This window comes from Trachypithecus francoisi, unplaced genomic scaffold (assembly GCF_009764315.1).
Source record: "Trachypithecus francoisi isolate TF-2019V2 unplaced genomic scaffold, Tfra_2.0 Lachesis_group15, whole genome shotgun sequence".
NCBI classification, from domain to species: domain Eukaryota; kingdom Metazoa; phylum Chordata; class Mammalia; order Primates; family Cercopithecidae; genus Trachypithecus; species Trachypithecus francoisi.
In genome coordinates, this window is record NW_022681460.1 from 55,964,523 (window position 1) to 55,982,047 (window position 17,525).

Genomic DNA, 17,525 nt, shown 5'->3' on the forward strand with positions numbered 1-17,525 from the left:
CGGCAGGACATAGGGGACTGCTGCCTCTTAGAGTATGATTTGCTGTTCCTCAATACTGTATGTTTCAACCGTCAACAGGGGCAGTGATTCTAGGGAAATGCAAATTTCACCTGTTCCACAATTAGACATGAAAACAGGAATAACTCTTTCATCTCTAGTGATATGGGCAGATTTACACTCTAGAGTTCAATATTCCATGAGATTAAACACTTCATCCTGTCCCGTGTGCCACCTTTTTGGAAACAGGCTTTAAAAGTGAGTTTCTCTTTGTCAGCATTCCAAGGTCTCAAACCCCTAATGCCAGCTGAAGGCCTGAATAGGAAGGAGAGGTCTGTGTACTCTACTCTGAGTATGTTCCGCCTAAATGTTTGTATGTATTCTCTTGCACAAATGAACAGGGACCTCACTGTGACGTTAGTGTGAATATTCAGTGGCAGTCATCAAGGACAGATTCCACATTCTCCCATTTCTTTGTTATTTGATGATCTCTCTCTCTTTTTTTTTTTTTTTTGAGACGGAGTCTCGCTCTATTGCCCAGGCTGGAGTGCAGTGGCAAGATCTTGGCTCACTGCAAGCTCCGCCTCCTGGGTTCACACCATTCTCCTGCCTCAGCCTCCCGAGAAGCTGGGACTACAGGTGCCCGCCACCACGCCCAGCTAATTTTTTTTCTTTTTTGTATTTTTAGTAGAGACGGAGTTTCATCGTGTTAGCCAGGATGGTCTCAATCTCCCGACCTCGTGATCTGCCCGCCTCGGCCTCCCAAAGTGCTGGGATTACAGGTGTGAGTCTCGCTCTGTCGCCCAGGCTGGAGTGCAGTGGCGAGATCTCGACTCGCTATAAGCTCCACCTCCCTGGTTCAGGCCATTCTCCTGCCTCAGCCTCCTGAGTAGCTGGGACTACAGGCACCTGCCAACACACCCGGCTAATTTTTTTTTTTTTTTTGTATTTTTAGTAGAGACAAGGTTTCACCGTGTTAGCCAGAATGGTCTTGATCTCCTGACCTCGTGATCCGCCCACCTGGGCTTCCCAAAGTGCTGGGATTACAGGCGTGAGCCACTGCGCCCAGCCAGCATGGCATAGTCTTAATACTGTTAATAAAGGGGTTATGATTTCTGCAAGAATTAAGAAGAACCTAGAGTCAGAAGCCAACCCGAGAAACTAGAAAAGTTGTTTTAAGAGATACCTTCACTTCATCACCTAAGCCCCCAGATGTGTTGACTGTGCCCCAGACCCCACCGTGAAGTGAGGCTTTTCCTCCTGGAACATGTTCTCAGGCCAGCACAGAGGTCCTCGGGATGGAAGGGCATTGCCTTGGAGACACCTTGACTCTTTATTCTTCCTTCTGGATGACCTCAGGCAAGTTTCTTCAGGTCTCTTACTCTCAGGTTTCTTTTCTATAAAAATTAAGATCGTAACAGTCCCTATCTCTATTTGTACAGGTTAAGTAAATAACACTGATAACATTCTTAGTGCCGTGTCTGACATGTGGTAAGTGCTTAGGAAACATTGGTCGTGATTAATAAGAAGTGATACGGCCGGGCGCAGTGGCTCACGCCTGTAATCCCAGCACTTTGGGAGGCCAAGGCGGGCAGATCACGAGGTCAGGAGTGCAAGACCAGCCTGGCCAAGATAGTGAAACCCCGTCTCTACTAAAAACTACAAAAATTAGCCAGGTGTGGTGGCGGGCGCCTGTAATCCCAACTACTCAGGAGGCTGAGGCAGAAGAATTGCTTGGACCTGGGCGGCAGAGGTTGCAGTGAGCCGAGATTGCTCCCCTGCACTCCAGCCTGGGCGACAGAGTGAGACTCCATCTCAAAAAATAATAATAATCATTTAAAAAAAGAAGTGAACCATGGTTTGGAATTATTGAGTGAAACCTGGGCTTTGAGAATAGGAGTGCTAGCCAGTTTGGATTGTGTGTTAGTTTACTCAGGCTGTCATAACACAATTCCACAGACTGGGTGGCTGAAACAACAGAAATTGATGTTCTCATCACTCTGTCAAATAGAAGTCTGAAATTAAGGTGTCGGCAAGGTTGGTTTCTTTTGAGGTCTCTCACTTCCGCTTGCAGATGACCGTCTTCCGCCTGTGTCTTCACATGCCTGCACAGTCTGTCCAGATTTCCTCTTCTAAACACACAAGCCATATTGGATTAGAGCACAAATAATGACCTAATTTTAATTTAATTACCTGTTTAAAGACCCTATTTCCACATACAGTCACATTCCTAGGTACTGGGGAAGTTAGGATTTCAACAAAGGATTTTTTTTTTTTTTTTTTTTTTTTTTGATGGGAAACACAATTCAACCTCTGAGAGTTCGGAAAATCTATCTACTTAGCTCGGGCCTTTTCCAGAAAATGAGATGGGGCCAGGCGCAGTGGCTCACACCTGTAATCCCAGCACTTTGGGAGGCTGAGGCGGGCGGATCACCTGAGGTCAGGAGTTCAAGACGAGCCTGGACAACATGGTGAAACCCTGTCTCTACTAAAAATACAAAATTAGCTGGGTGTGGTGGTGCATGCCTGTAATCCCAGCTACTCGGGAGGCTGAGGCGGGAGAATTGCTTGAACCAGAGAAGCGGAGGTTGCAGTGAGCTGAGATAGCGCCATTGCACTCCAGCCTGGGCAACAGAGTGAAATTCTATCTGAAAAAAAAAAAAAAGGAAAGAAAGAAAATGAGATGGGCTTTGAAGAGGTCAGGTAAAGGCATGCTGTACGCCCTGCGCTACCCAGCACCAACTCCACTCAAGCTTGGCCCACAAGGGGGCCCGCTGGCTGCTAGCACAGGCTGCCACATTGAAAGGGCTTCTTCTAACACCGCCCAGCTACAAAAAATGCACAGCCCCATGGGTTATGTGCTAAATGTTATCTCCTCAAATTCCTATGTTGAAATCCTAACACCCCATACTTCAGAATGTGACCTTATTTGGATTGGGATAGGGTCTATACAGAGGCAGTCAAGCTTAAAATGAGGTCAGTAGAGTGGGCTCTAATCCAAAACGGCTGGTGTCATAAAAGGGGAAATGTGGGCCCAGAAACATACATAGAGGAAGAGAATGAGAAGACAATGAAAGAGCAGCCATCTACGGGGCAGAGAGGCCTGAGACAGATCCTTCCCTCAGATTGCAAGAGGAACCAGCCCCGTCCACACCTCTATCTTCTTGTTAAAAAAAAACAGAGACAGAGTCTAGCTATGTTTTCCTGGCTGGTCTCAAACTCCTGGCCTCAAGTGATTCTCCCTCCTTGGCCTCCCAAAGTGCTGGGATTATAGGTGTGAGCCACTGCACCCAGCAGATCCCAGGCTTCTACCTCCTAGAAGATGAGAAAATACATTTCTATTGTTTCAACCACCTGGTCTGTGGTACTTTGTTATGGTGGCCCTAGCAAACAAACACACCATGCTTTCGTCATGTATTTGACAACCATTTAATCAGTTTATCTGGTATGTTGGGCCTGAAGACACAATGAATAATAATATACATTTCCTGTCTTTAAGAAGCTTGTAGGCTTTGTGGAAGAACAATTACATTTAAAAAATCATTTGGGTTCAATGTGGCTGGCATTCCATCTTCTTATAAGTTGGGAAATACATTTTCAGCTTTTATTTTAATTTTGCAGCAAAACACTGACTTTTGCTAAGAAGGAGCCACTTTTTGTGGGATTGGGAGACATTAGGCCTCCCTCAAGCCTCCTGTCCAAGTCACCTAGCTCCTAATCCAATTCAATTGCCCCCTAATATTTCCTCTGCACAGGATCAGAGCATCTTGGGGAAGGCAAATCGGATCTTACCACAGCTCAACCCATCTCCTCTCTGGCTTAAAGCACTTCAGTGACTTTCCATTTTCCAAGGATAAGTCAAATTCCATAACCCCTATGCACTGGCACGGTCTCCAGCCTCTGCCCCACTGGTTTTGCTTCCCACCCCAGAAACTTTGGCTTCTCTTGTGCCTGCATCGCTCTTCCCTCCTCTGTTGACCTGGTTCATCTACCATCCTCCAGATCTTAGTTTATTCATCATTTCTTCTAGGGAGCTTCCCTTGAGGACCCAGCTTAAAGCAAATCTCCCTTATAATAACTCTAGCACCATGTACAACAAATACATCTTCTTATCACAGCTGAAATGTTTTGACTATTTATGTATTGGTTTGATAACTCTAAGCTCTACAATGGCATGTCTGTATTCATACACTAAAATATCCTTAGTGCTTGGACACATGGTGAGAACTTGATAAATATTGATTAAGTGAATCAATGAGTAAATGAGTGAATGGGTCAATACTGATCCTTAGAATTTCCACCTGGGGAAGCAGTTAAGTAGTTGAAAACCAGGCCCAGGTGTAGTGGCTCACGCCTGTCGTCCCTGACTTTGGGAGGCTGAAGCGGGTGGATCACTTGAGCGTTCAAAACCAGCTTGGGCAACATGGAGTAGAGTAAGTAGAGTAAGTCCCTGTCTCTACTAAAAATACAAAAAAATTAGCCAGGCATGATGGTGCATAGCTGCAGTCCCAGCTACCTGGGGAGGCTGAAGAGGGAGGATCATTTGAGCCCAGGAGGTCGAGGCTGCAGTGAGCTAAGATTGTGCTGCTGCATTCCAACCTGGGCGACAGATGGAGACCCTGTCTAAATAAACAAATAAACAAACAACAACAAAAAAACAAAACCAGAAAAGAAAACCAGTAAAGTATTAGTGAATACAGGAAAGTGAATACACATTTGAGTGCTATTGTGCCAACAAATTTTTTGCAAAGTTATTTGTCATTGAGAAGCTTATTTTATCTGTGAAAATTAAATTTCTCCTATCACACTTTCAATATATTTCTCAAATATTTACTTAACATTCTATTCACTACAAAATCTCTCATTCCACTTTCAGAGTTTTTTTTTTTTTTTTTTTTTCCAGAGACAGGGTCTCGCTCTGTCACCTAGGCTGGTGTGCAGTAGTGTGATCATAGCTCACTGCAGCCTTGAATTCCTGGGCTCAAGTAATCTTCCCTCCTCAGCCTCCCATAGAAAATCTTTAAGTAACTCTAATGTATTTTTTTTTAAACAACTGAACACCAATTGACTCTTGACAAACTACCAGCTTTCATTGCTGTACTAAGAATTTGCCAGACCTTCTGGATTTAATTGAATATTGAATGAGTTTTAAGGAACTGTAGGGCAAAGGTGCCCCTGCTTCATAGTTGATCTACGAAATGTTTAATGGGTTGTACTAGTGTGCAGAGGATTATAAGTCCAGAGGCCCAGCCCCGCAGGAGGTCATAATCCACCACGGTGCATATAAATGTAAACAAACATTACAGTGCAGCAAGATATGTGCTACCAGCGGAATGTGCAAAACGCTATCACCTTCACACAGCCCACGGAAAATATAAGGATTCTCTTACACCACGACTCCAACTCTCCACATTTCAATATGTGTTATGATTTGAGGAGGAAATATATTGAATAGAACAAGACTTCATTGCCTTGATAGTCCACTAACAGAACAATTAATTTCATAGTTGTCCTTCTTTACCTTTTAGAAAGAGGGAGCTAACATGTTTCCTTATGTTGTTAGAGTCTGTAAAAAAAATCAGTTCCTCTCTTCTTGTCCTTATCTCCGTCTTCTGTTCACCACTGCCTCCCTGCAATGTATCATTATTTTTTAACTTTGTGGTTGGTCTTTTGGCACTGGGCTCCCTAAGGGAGATGAATTAATATTTCCTAAATCCCCTGACTTTTGCATGAATTTTTTATCTCTGGCTTTTATAGAAATAGAAAATAAGCCATTGAAGAGTTTGGAGTAAATGGGGAAGTCAGAATCCTAATTTACAGGCTCAACCTTTCACTTAGGTTTGAGGTGTATGTAATGAAGCTCTCTACAAACGATGCGGAAATTGAAACAGGAAATGAAAATGTTACCCATTTAGTGCAAATGCTCTGTTAGCCACAAGCATAAATTATCATTAAGTGCTTCTTTTCTAGCTACTGGGTATAATTGTTGTGTTGAGTCAAAATGTTTTCAGCTAATATACTTTTTAATCCATAAGCCCCAATTAGGTTTTGAAAATATTGACAAGTATAGCTATTATAAAGTATCTGCATTCATGATTTACAGAAAGTAGAGTTTCTTTTTCCTTTTTTTTTTGAGACAGGGTCTCACTCTGTCACCCAGGCTGGAGTGCTGTGATGTGATCTCGGCTCCCTGCAGCCTCTACCTGCCAGGCTCAAGTGATCCTCCCACCCCAGCCTCCCGAGTGGTGGAGACTATAGGCACACACCACCAAACCTGGCTAATTTTTGTATTTTTTGTAGAGATGGGATCTCTCTGTGTTGCCCAGGATGGTCTTGAACTCCTGGGCTCAAGTGATCCTCTTGCCTTGGCCTCCCAAAGTGCTGGGATTACAGGCATGAACCACCGCACCCAGCCAAAAGTGGAGTTTCTTGTTATGTAATTAGCAAACAAAAGATGTTCCTTCTAGCAGTAGAGGCAGCTATGCCTCTGCCTGGTGACCTAGGTGACCTGCAGGTGAGAGGAGAGCCTCTTTCCTTACTAGGTCTCTGTTTCCTGGACCTCAGCAAGACTGTTTAGCCAATCACATGTAGAGTTACGTGATAAGCCAAATGGTCGTTCATTCACTCATCCAATCATTCATTCATTCAGCTAATATTTATTGAGTGCCTTCAGTGTGCCAGGTAAAGTGGGTGCCCATAGATTGTACGTTCTAACAAGCAAAAAGACCATAAATGTATGAACAAATTGCTATGTACTCTAATGTTGGGTAGAATTAAGTGTTTTGAAGACGTTGGAGCAGAAGAAAGGGTTGGAGTTGATGAGAGCACTGTTTCAAATAGGGTGAACAAGGAAGGCTTTCTGAGGAAGCCGCATTTAACAGATCCCTGAAGGAATTGAGAGAGAAGCCATTAAATACCCCAGTGGAAGCGTGTCCCAACAGGGGGAGGAGCAAATGCCAAGGCACTAAGATGAGGGTATGTCCAAGATTCAATGTCTGGACACTTTTTCTTTCGTATCTTAATTGAATTGAAACCACCTTCGAAAAGATTGAAACAATGAGAAAATTATGACAGTGCAAGGGATCTGTTGATCTAACCAACTCCATCTTGCCTTTAACCTCCAAACTGCCTTTGGTCATTCCCGGGTTTGGGTCAAGCTGACAAATTTAGTTTATGGTTTAAATGATAATCCCCCTTCCCCAAAACTAAACCACCCTTGTAAAAGTAACCACCAGCTTAGGAGGATGAGAGGGGCCTGAACTCTACTAAAATGTAAGCATAGTTAAATGACTACCAGCCGCCCTTGCTGCCACCAGCATGGAGACTTTGTACCGAGTCCCATTCTTAGTGCTCGAATGTCCCAACCTGAAGCTGAAGAAGCCGCCCTGGCTGCACGTGGCGTCGGCCATGATTGTGTATGCTCTAGTGGTGGTGTCTTACTTCCTGGTCACTGGAGGAATAATTTATGATGTTATTGTTGAACCTCCAAGTGTTGGCTCTATGAACGATGAACACGGGCATCAGAGCCCAGTAGCTTTCTTGGCCTACAGAGTAAATGAACAATATATTATGCAAGGACTTGCATCCAGCTTCCTGTTTACAGCGGGAGGTTTAGGTTTCATATTCCTGGACCGATCAAATGCACCAAATATCCCAAAACTCAGTAGATTTCTTCTTCTATTCGTTGGATTCATTTGTGTCCTATTGAGTTTTTTCATGGCTAGGGGATTCACGAGAATGAAACTGCCAGGCTATCTGATGGGTTAGAGTGCCTTTGAGAAGAACTCAGTGGATACTGGATTTGCTCCTGTCAATGAAGTTTAAAGGCTGTCCAATTCTCTAATATGAGATGTGGAAAAGAATGAAGAGCAGCAGTAAAAGAAATACCTAGTGAAAAAACAGGAAGTGTATTGAAGCTTGGACTAGAATTCCTTCTTGGTATTAAAGAGACAAGTTTATTACAGTCTTTTTTTTATTTTCCTGCTGACCTATTGCTGTATCAATGATGTTGAGTAGCATTTTCTTCTTAGTTTTTCGTTTCTTAAAGAAAAGATGCTCCATATTTACAACTATAATATCAAATAAAGGGATTATTTTTTTACAACTCCCTTAACACTTTTTGGAGATGATATTTCTGATGTTCAGAAATTAACATAAAATCAAGAAGCAAGATTCCATAAGCTGAGAACTCTGGACAGCTGATCAGGTTTACCTATGGTGCTTTAACTTTAACTAGAGTGTGTGATGGTAGATTATTTCAGATATGTATGTAAGATTGCTTCCTGAACAATAAGATGTATGAAAGGAGCAGAAATAAATACTTTTTCTAATTAAAAAAAAAAAAATGACTCCCAGCCTTTATTCTGGAGGTCACAAGATCTGCAACTTCCCTATTACTCCTATAAATGACATCACTATTATAGAACCTGAGACTGGCCTTTTGAGATGTCTTTTCAGGCTTTTGCATTGCTGACTACCAGATGGCCCCAGCCAGACCAGCAACTCCTCTGGGGGTCCACCCTGAAGTGGACTTAGCACAAGAGGGCTGTTCTCCACTTCCCTGTGATTGCATCCCCAGCCAATCAGCATTCTCCCTTCCTTAGCTCCCTGCTCACTAAACTGTACTTGCTTCCGAACTGTATTAGCCTCCGAGTTTCTGGGGAGATTGAGTAGTGTCTCTTTTTCCATGTGGCATGGCCAGTCTCAAATCCATTAAACTCTTTCTTTACTGCAATGCCATGGTCTCAATGGATTAATTTTGTCTGTGCAGCAGACAGGAAGAACCTGTCAGGTGATTGCAAAACCAGGAGCAACATATTCAAAGTTAATCTCTCAAGTGAGATCAACCATTTTCAAACTTTAGTGTTGCTCAGTGATTCATTAGAGTTATCAGAGCTCAATACAAATTTGTTAATCTGGGAAGATTTAAGACATTTATTTCCTACTCTTTTATACTTTCTAGTAGCTAGTACATATGTATGGAGCAGGGTAGGGGATTCAGAAAAGTACAGGACAATAAAAGGGAACAAAAATTACAGGGCGAAAAAATTCACCCTGACCAGGCACAGTGGCTCACACCGGTAATCCCAGCGCTTTGGGAGGCCGAGGTGGGAGGATTACTTGAGCCTAGGAGTTCGAGACCAGCCTGGGCAACATGGTGAAACCCCATCTCTACTAAAAATATGAAATTATCTGGGCGTGGTGGTGGGCACCTGTAATCCCAGTTACTCAGGAGGCTGAGGCAGCAGAATTGTTTGAACCCAGGAGGCAGAGGTTGCAGTGAGCTAAGATCGCGCATTGCACTCCAGCCTGGGCAACAAGGGCAAAACTCCATCTCAAAAAAAAAAAAGGAACTTGCTTTTCTACCTCAGATCACCAGCTTGCCATAGTTTATTCCCTTCCCTTTATCTGGGCTCTGATCTCTCCCACATCAGAAGAAAGACTTTAGGTACTCTCCTTACTGCCCTCAAAGAATGTGAGCTATTTATTCTCTGACCTCATCACACTTTGTACCTCTCTCGGGTTATCTATGTGTATCTTATCCATCGCCCTCACTGGCTTTGCTCGAAAGTTTAAATTTAATAATAAAACTACTTTTCTTTTTCTTTCTTTTTTTTTTTTTTTTTTGAGATGGAGTCTTGCTCTGTCACCAGGCTGGAGTGGAGTGGCGCAATCTCGGCTCACTGCAACCTCTGCCTCCCGAGTTCAAGAGATGCCCCTGCTTCAGCCTCCCGAATTGCTGGGATTACAGGCTTGTGCCACTATGCCCAGCTAATTTTTTGTATCTTAGCAGAGATGGGGGTTTCACCATGTTGGCCAGGATGGTCTCAATCTCTTGACCTTGTGGTCTGCCCACCTCAGCCTCCCAAAGTGCTGGGATTACAGGCATGAGCCACCGCGCCAGGTCAAACTACTTATGTTTTGCAGTGTGTCTGTGTTGATCTGCTACAATGATATCTGTCCCTTAGACCTGTGATTTCTGGATAAAATTCCATCACTATCTTCTTTCCTAAAAACCTGCATCCCACTTTGGTGTGTCACCTTAAAACAATTTCTCTATAAACCTCAAGTAAATGACGATTAGTGTCTACTATGGAAGGATTTGTCTTGTTTAAAGTCTATGAGGGCATATGCTGGGTCTGAGTTTGCTCTTAAGAAGAGGAAACTCGCCAGGTGTGGTGGTTCACGCCTGTAATCCCAGCACTCTGAGAGGCTGAGGTGGCCTCATTATTTGAGGTCAGGAGTTCGAAACCAGCCTGACCAATATGGTAAAACCCTGTTTCTACTAAAAAAAAAAAAAAAAAAAAAAAATTAGCTGGGAGTGGTGGCACATGCCTATAGTTCCAGCTACGCAGGAGTCTAAGGCAAGAGAATCACTTGAACCCAGGAGACAGAGGTTGCAGTGAGTCGAGATCGTGTCACTGCACTCCAGCCTGGGTGACAGAGCAAAACTCCATCTCAAATAAATAAATAAATAAATAAATGAAATGTATTATAAAAAGAAGAAGAAACTTCAATATAACACATAGGGTCAGAAAAATGAAAAAGAAAAATAAAGAAGCAAATAAAGAAGAGGAAATCCCTCAAAATAGAAGCATACATTTTTGGATGTTCATAAAATATGCAGAGGAGAAAGGAGGCCTAGTCTGATCCCACTGCAGATGAATATTGAACCTTAGACATATTCCCTTCTTTCTAATAGTAATTAAAAGGTTTAGTTTTGTTTTTTACTTCTTGTTGTCTAAATGAAAATCAAAACAAAGCAAAGCTGTGACAGTACTTTGTAAACTTGGATGTGCTTTGGAAATGTATCTTCAAGGGTTGGCAACAATGAGACATAAATATTAACAGCTGGCACTTGTATCATGTTCTTCTTTGATAGGGCAGATTTTATCGGCCCCACTTTGAGAAAAAGCTGCGGTCACTGAGGTCACCCAGCTCGTCAAAGGTAGAGTTCTATTTCAGACCCAGGTCTCTGATCCCAAATGCTTGGCTGCGTTTGCCACCCACCCTCTTTCCACAGGAGAATCTGGTTCTCCACAGAAACCAGGAAGGCCTGCAGAGCCGGAGGGCATGCTCTGGTTGCCGTCTTTCATTCCAGCCTGAAACAGATCCTTTTGGAAGGACTCTCGGCTTATCTGGCCTCTGTCATCCAAGCCCTTACACACAGACACACACATACATACACGCACATATGCACACACGCACACACCCACACACAGCCTTAGAGAATAGAGCTGGGTGTGGAGTCTCTGCCTGTTCCACCGTCACATTTCCACAGAGCCAGCCAGGATTCTGTGGTGTGGGAGTGGGAACCAGGATCTTCCTGCCACCCAGGCAAGAATGGGCAGCGCCACGTAGTCACCTCAGCAATTCTTGCGATGCAGGGGACTGATGGGGCCTCCAGGGCTTGTCGGCCACCGCTTCCCCCTCCCTCTGGAAAAGCTTCTCAGCTCCAGTGTTCTGCCAGCCAGCCAGTTTAGTACATACCTATTAGAGGAAATGGTGACTAACGTTTATTTATTGAGCATCTGCTATGTTCAACACACAATATTAATTATTGTTTTATTTATTAATGGATTGATTAATGTTATTAATTATGATTGTTTTGATTTAATTGTTTTAGTAAGTTTATTAGTTTATTGTATTATTGGTATGATTAAAATTTCCTGGGCACTCTCCAGGTGCATGAATTGACTCTAAAGAGTAGCACAGTGACTCTAGGTGTTGTGGTTATTTTACAGATGGGAAAGGACAGATTGCTTGGGAATCTTGCTCCAGTTTATACAAAGGGTGAGTGGCAAACCCAGGTCTGTCTCATTCCAAAACCACTGAATGGTAGGCTGTGAAGGATGGAGACCTGTCGTGAAAGATGGAGACCTGTGTACAGCTAACTCTAATAGCAGATGTTATGGGGTGAATTTTGTCCCCCCAAAATATATATTGAGGTCCTAACCCCCGGTACCTCCTAATGTGACCTTATTTTGAAATAGGATCATTGCAAATGTAATTAGTTTGAGGTCACACTGGAGTAGGGTGGGCTCTTAATCCAATAGGACTGGTGCTCCCATAAGGACAGAAGAGACACAGAGGGAAGATGAGGCTGTGACCACAGATGCAGGGATGACAGTGATGCTGCCACAAGCCAAGCAATGCCTGGGGCCAACAGAAGCTAGAGGAGGCAAGGAAGCATCCTGCCTTGTGGGTTTCAGAGGGAGACTTCCAGCCTCCAGAGCTGAGAGACAATACATTTCTGTTGTTTTCAGCCCCCAAGTTTGTGGTCCCTTGTGACAGCAGCCCTAGGAACCTGGCACAGCTGGCAAGGGAGCAGTGAGCGAGTGAGCAGAACTTGAAGTTAGGGGAGTGGCTAAAACAGAATGGGAAGGTCTGGTCTGCTGCCTTTGGGCTGGGTGTTAAAGGATAAGTAGGGTTGAGGAAGTAGAGAGGCGGGCTGCAGGAAAATACAAGTCCAGGAGCAGCAGCAGGGCAACTGCAATCAGCCTGGGAGAGAGTAGAAGCCCGCATGACCGCAGCGTAGGAGAGAAGAGGGTGGTGGGTACACTGGCGGTGGGGATCGGATTCTGGAAGGCTGTGGATCCTCCACACAGGACTCTGGGATGCAGCCATCAGCTGTCTGCTCCCCAGCACTGCCTGTGCCCCTGCTCAATGAGTCAGGCCTCCTAGGACCCAAGTTGTTTCCCTTGGGCTCAAGACCCATCTTGCCTGAAGCAGGCATCCCCTTGCTGTGTTAGCCACGATGTGTACCTTTTTCTGCCTCAATTTCTTTCTTTCTTTCTTTTTTTTTTTTTTTGAGACGCAGTCTCACTCTATTGCCAGGCTGGAGTGCAACGGCGCAATCTTGGCTCACTGCAACCTCCACCTCCCGGGTTCAAGTGATTCTCCTGCCTTAGCCTCCCAAGTAGCTGGGATTACAGGCATGTGCCACCACACCTGGCTAATTTTGTATTTTTAGTAGAGACAGAGTTTCTCCATGTTGGTCAGGCTGGTCTCCAATTCCTGACTTCAGGTGACCTGCCCGCCTCAGTCTCCCAAAGTGCTGGGATTACAGGTGTAAGCCACTGTACCCGGCCTGCCTCAATTTTTATAAAGCATCACCTGCCTTATAAAAGCAGGTGTAGCAGCCTGGTCCTATGGTGGAAGGACCCTCCTCTTTTTTTTCACCTCTCACAGGATCTGGAGTCCTTTCCCTGACTTGGAGGGGCTTGGGCCCTAGGATTCCCTGAGTCTGGTCAGCTCCTCCCTGCCCTGCATCCTCCTGCCCTGAGCGACCCTTTCAATGCCCCACCCCTCCCTGCCCCCTGCTGCTGAGCCTCCCAGACCCCAGTCTGCCCTGGCCATGCCCTCTGCACACTGTGCTCGGCCTTCCCAGCTTCACAGATGGGCATAGTTTCAGGTCCCAGCTTCTCCCTGACTGCCCAGCCTGCCCAGGCTTCCTTGGCTCCAGCCGGCCCTGTCCTGAGCTATGTCGCTGAAGGTTTGGGAGCAGGAGTGTGCTGTAATCCAAACCACAGCTCTGGTTTCTCAGTCAACGCTGAACTAAAAAATAAGCCATGTGGAAGCGTTGCCTGGCACGAATGATGTGCTTAATGGCGATCCGTTGGTTGACTGAATGGATAAAGCGGCAAACGTGAAGATTGTTGTAATTGCCCAGGGCGGAGGAACTGAGCTTCTCAATATAGCCTTATCTCATTTTACACCCAGCCAGCAGCAGGACAAGGTGGAGTGGGGCCTGGGAGGTGAGGCTCTGTGATGCAGGAGAGCAGTGAGGGCCTTGCCAGTCAGCTGTCTAACACCTTGGGTAGGCCACTTAACTTCTGAGCCCCTGCTTCCTCCTTCGTGGGGAGGAGATATTAGTATCCACCTCTCAGAGCAACCTGAGCCAGTAAATATGGAACAGGTGATTTTTACGGCTCGTGGTGATCTGCATCCAGGAGATTGGTCAATAGGGTAGGACTCCCACATCCTCGATTCTAATTCCTTGGAGAAGGAATCAGAAGAGCAAACGCCACCCAGGATCTCAAGGGTCCCGGCATCTGCGGAAGGAAGGTACTTGGCAAGCACCCAGGTGAGGGAGAGAACAAAGCTCTGATAATCAGGACCATCCAGTGTGCTTAATTAGTAAGAATAAATAATGCATGGCTGGGAAAACAGACTAGTTACATTTCTGACCAGATCCAGGGAGCAAGCTGAAAACACGAAGTCGCACAAAGCCAAAGTCGGGCCACCCTGACACGTGTCCAGTGCTGCAGCCCAAGGCTGTTGGGTCCAGGTCGGCCCTTGGGGCTAGCAGAGGGTTCAGGTGGACTGAGTTGGCTCTAGCTAGCGGGCAGAGGGCTCTGGAGGCTGGGAAGGAGGAAATGGATATAAAAGTGGAACTGTCAGGGATTAGAACAGAGGATGTGGTGGGAGAGGGAGGAAAGGAGCTGAGAACAATGCAGAAATTAGGAACCAGTGAACGCCAAGCAGGTACTTGAGAGCCTTCAGGGGTGAACTGACCGTGGGTCCTGCCTGGCAGAAGCCTTGGAGTGGAAACAAGGATTCTTGTACGACTCCCTGAGTGACTGGGGGTGTGCAGATGGCAAGGCTATGCTGCCCGGTTACTCACACCACAGGCAAGCCAGGCCATGGTCCTGACTGTGTGCCTAACTCCTTGAGCAACAAATGAGTCCTTCTCAAATGACAGAGCATTCGCTTTTCCAGAGATTTATTTATTTATTTATTTATTTATTTATTTATTTATTGAGATGGAGTCTCGCTCTGTCCCCAGGCTGGAGTGCAGTGGCGCGATCGCAGCTCACTGCAAGCTCCGCCTCCTGGGTTCACGCCATTCTCCTGCCTCAGCCTCCTGAGTAGCTGGGACTACAGGTGCCTGCCACCGTGCCCGAATAATTTTTTGTATTTTTAGTAGAGACGGGGTTTTACCATGTTAGCCAGGATGGTCTCGATCTCCTGACCTCGTGATCCGCCCACCTTGGCCTCCCAGAGTGCTGGGATGACAGGCGTGAGCCACCACGCCCAGCTGAGATTTATGTTTTAAATAACCACAATAAGTTTAAAAATAGAGATGATGGGTCCCACCATGTTGCCCAGGCTGGCCTCGAACTCCCAGGCTCAGGTGATCCTCCTGCCTCAGGCTCCCAAAGTGCTGAGATTACAGGCGTGAGCCACTGCACCTGACCAAAACGATCACGATAATTATAACTGAGTAGAAATGAAACATCAGTCCGAATTATATAACAACAATTTATTTTTAAAGAACACTGGCTGGGCGTGGCAGCTCACGCCTGTAATCCCAGCACTTTGGGAGGCTGAGGTGGGTAAATCACTTGAGGTCAGGAGCTCCAGACCAGCCTGGCCAACACGGTGAAACCCCATCTCTATTAAAAAAAAAAAATACAAAAATTAGCTGGGCGTGGTGGTGTACACCTGTAATCTCAGCTACTCAGGAGGCTGAGGCAGGAGAATCACTTAAACCTGGGAAGCGGAGGTTGCAGTGAATGGAAATCATGCCACTGCACTCCAGCCTGGGAGACAAAGTAAGACTCCATCTCAAAAAAATAAATGAAATAAAGAATGCTTCACATTTAACAATCAAACAATAAGAATGATACAAAGAAACGAAAGTTAAGGTGAAATATTTAGTGGAATGGCTCCTGCAGAGATCTTCTTGAGATTCATTTGCTTACAGTGGAATCTCAGGAAGATCCATGGTGAAAAAAGAGGAACAATGAGGAGAAAATGTGCCCCATCAGAGGTTAATTTCTACTGCTGCAAAGACATAGCCCACAGATGCAAGAATGCACAGACCAATGGAACAGAACAGAGAACCGGCAGACAGACCCAGCGACACACAGGAACGTAATACACCATAAAGGTGACATCACAAATCAATGGGAAAAGGATAGATCATGGCCGGTGGTGCAGCTCATGGCTGTAATCCCAGCACTTTGGGAGGCTGAGGTGGGGGGATCACTTGAGGCCGCAAGCCTGGCCAACATGATGAGACCCTGTCTCTACTAAAAATACAAAAATTAGCTGAGTGTGGTGGTGCACGCCTATAATCCCAGCTACTCGGGAGGCTGAGGAGGAGAATCGCTTGAACCTGGGAGGTGGAGTTGCAGTGAGCCGAGACTGCGCCATTGCACTTCAGCCTGAGTGACACAGCAAGACTCTGTCTCAAAAAAATAAATAAATAAAAAATGAAAGAGTGGATCATGAAGTAAATGCAGCTGGGAAAACTGGCTATCTGTATGGAGAAAAATAAAATTTAACTGCACAGAAGGGTGGACTCTATTTCCAGAAAAAGTCCCAAATGTGGATGGTAAACTAAAATGTTAAGAGAGGAAAATGAAGGAGAATATCTTTCTGAAAAGGGGGAGAGAAAATACTTCTAAAAATAAATGTTAAAAACACAAAGCTGGCCAGGTGCGGTGGCTCACGCCTGTAATCCCAGCACTTTGGGAGGCCAAGGCACGTGGAGATCACTTGAGGTCAGGAGTTCGAGACCAGCCTGACCAACATGTAGCAACCCCCATCTCTACTAAAAATACAAAAATTAGCCAGGCATGGTGGCGCATGCCTGTAATCCCAGCTACTAGGGCGGCTGAGGCAGGAGAATCGTTGCAGTGGACCAAGATCATACTGTTGCACTCCAGCCTAAAAAACCCACAAAGCTGAGGCCTGGCGCAGTGACTCACTCCTGTAATCCTAGCACTTTGGGAGGCCGAGGCAAGCGGATCACGAGGTCAGGAAATCGAGAACATCCTGGCTAACATGGTGAAACCCCGTCTGTACTAAAACTACAAAAAAATTAGCCGGGCGTGGTGGCACGCACCTGTAGTCCCAGCTACTCGGGAAGCTAGGCAGGAGAATTGGTTGAACCTGGGAGGCGGAGCTTGCAGTGAGCTGAGATTGAGCCCCCTGCACTCCAGCCTGGGTGACAGAGCAAGACTCCATCTCAAAAAAAAAAAAAAAAGAAAAAGAAAAAGAAAAGAAAAGAAAAAGAAAGACATCAGGCTGGGCACGGTGGCTCACGCCTATAATCTCAGCACTTTGGGAGGCCGAAGCGGATTGCTTGAAGTCGGGAGTTTCAGACCAGCCTGACCAACGTGGTGAAACCCCGTCTCTACTAAAATACTAAAATTAGCTAGGTGTGTTGGCAGGAACCTATAATCCCAGCTACTAGGGAGGCTGAGGAAGGAGAATTGCTTGAACTGAGGAGGGGGGGAGGTTGCAGTGAGCTGAGATCATGCTACTGCACTCCAGCTTCGGCCCCAGAGAGAGCAAGACTCCGTCTCAAAAAAATAAAATAAAATAAAATAAACCAGATGAATTTGATTACAAAGAACATCATGGACAAAATACAGTGGATAGAGAGGATACTTGGAATGTTTCAAACTGACAGAGGATTAATAGCTAGAAAACACATGAAACTCTTGCAAATCAGTGAGAAAATCCCAACAGAAAAATAGGCAGAAGAACTGAATCATTTTCAAATAAGGAAATCC

The 17,525-nt window shown here is 45.4% G+C and overlaps 1 protein-coding gene across 1 annotated transcript; it reads left to right on the forward strand.

The window, feature by feature from the left end:
* Positions 1 to 7,302: 7,302 nt before the first annotated feature.
* LOC117098029 (oligosaccharyltransferase complex subunit OSTC-like) lies at positions 7,303 to 7,764 on the forward strand. The gene has a single exon (XM_033236543.1). It carries the CDS (start codon positions 7,315 to 7,317, stop codon positions 7,762 to 7,764), a length of 450 nt encoding a protein of 149 aa, XP_033092434.1. The 5' UTR covers positions 7,303 to 7,314.
* Positions 7,765 to 17,525: the final 9,761 nt, after the last annotated feature.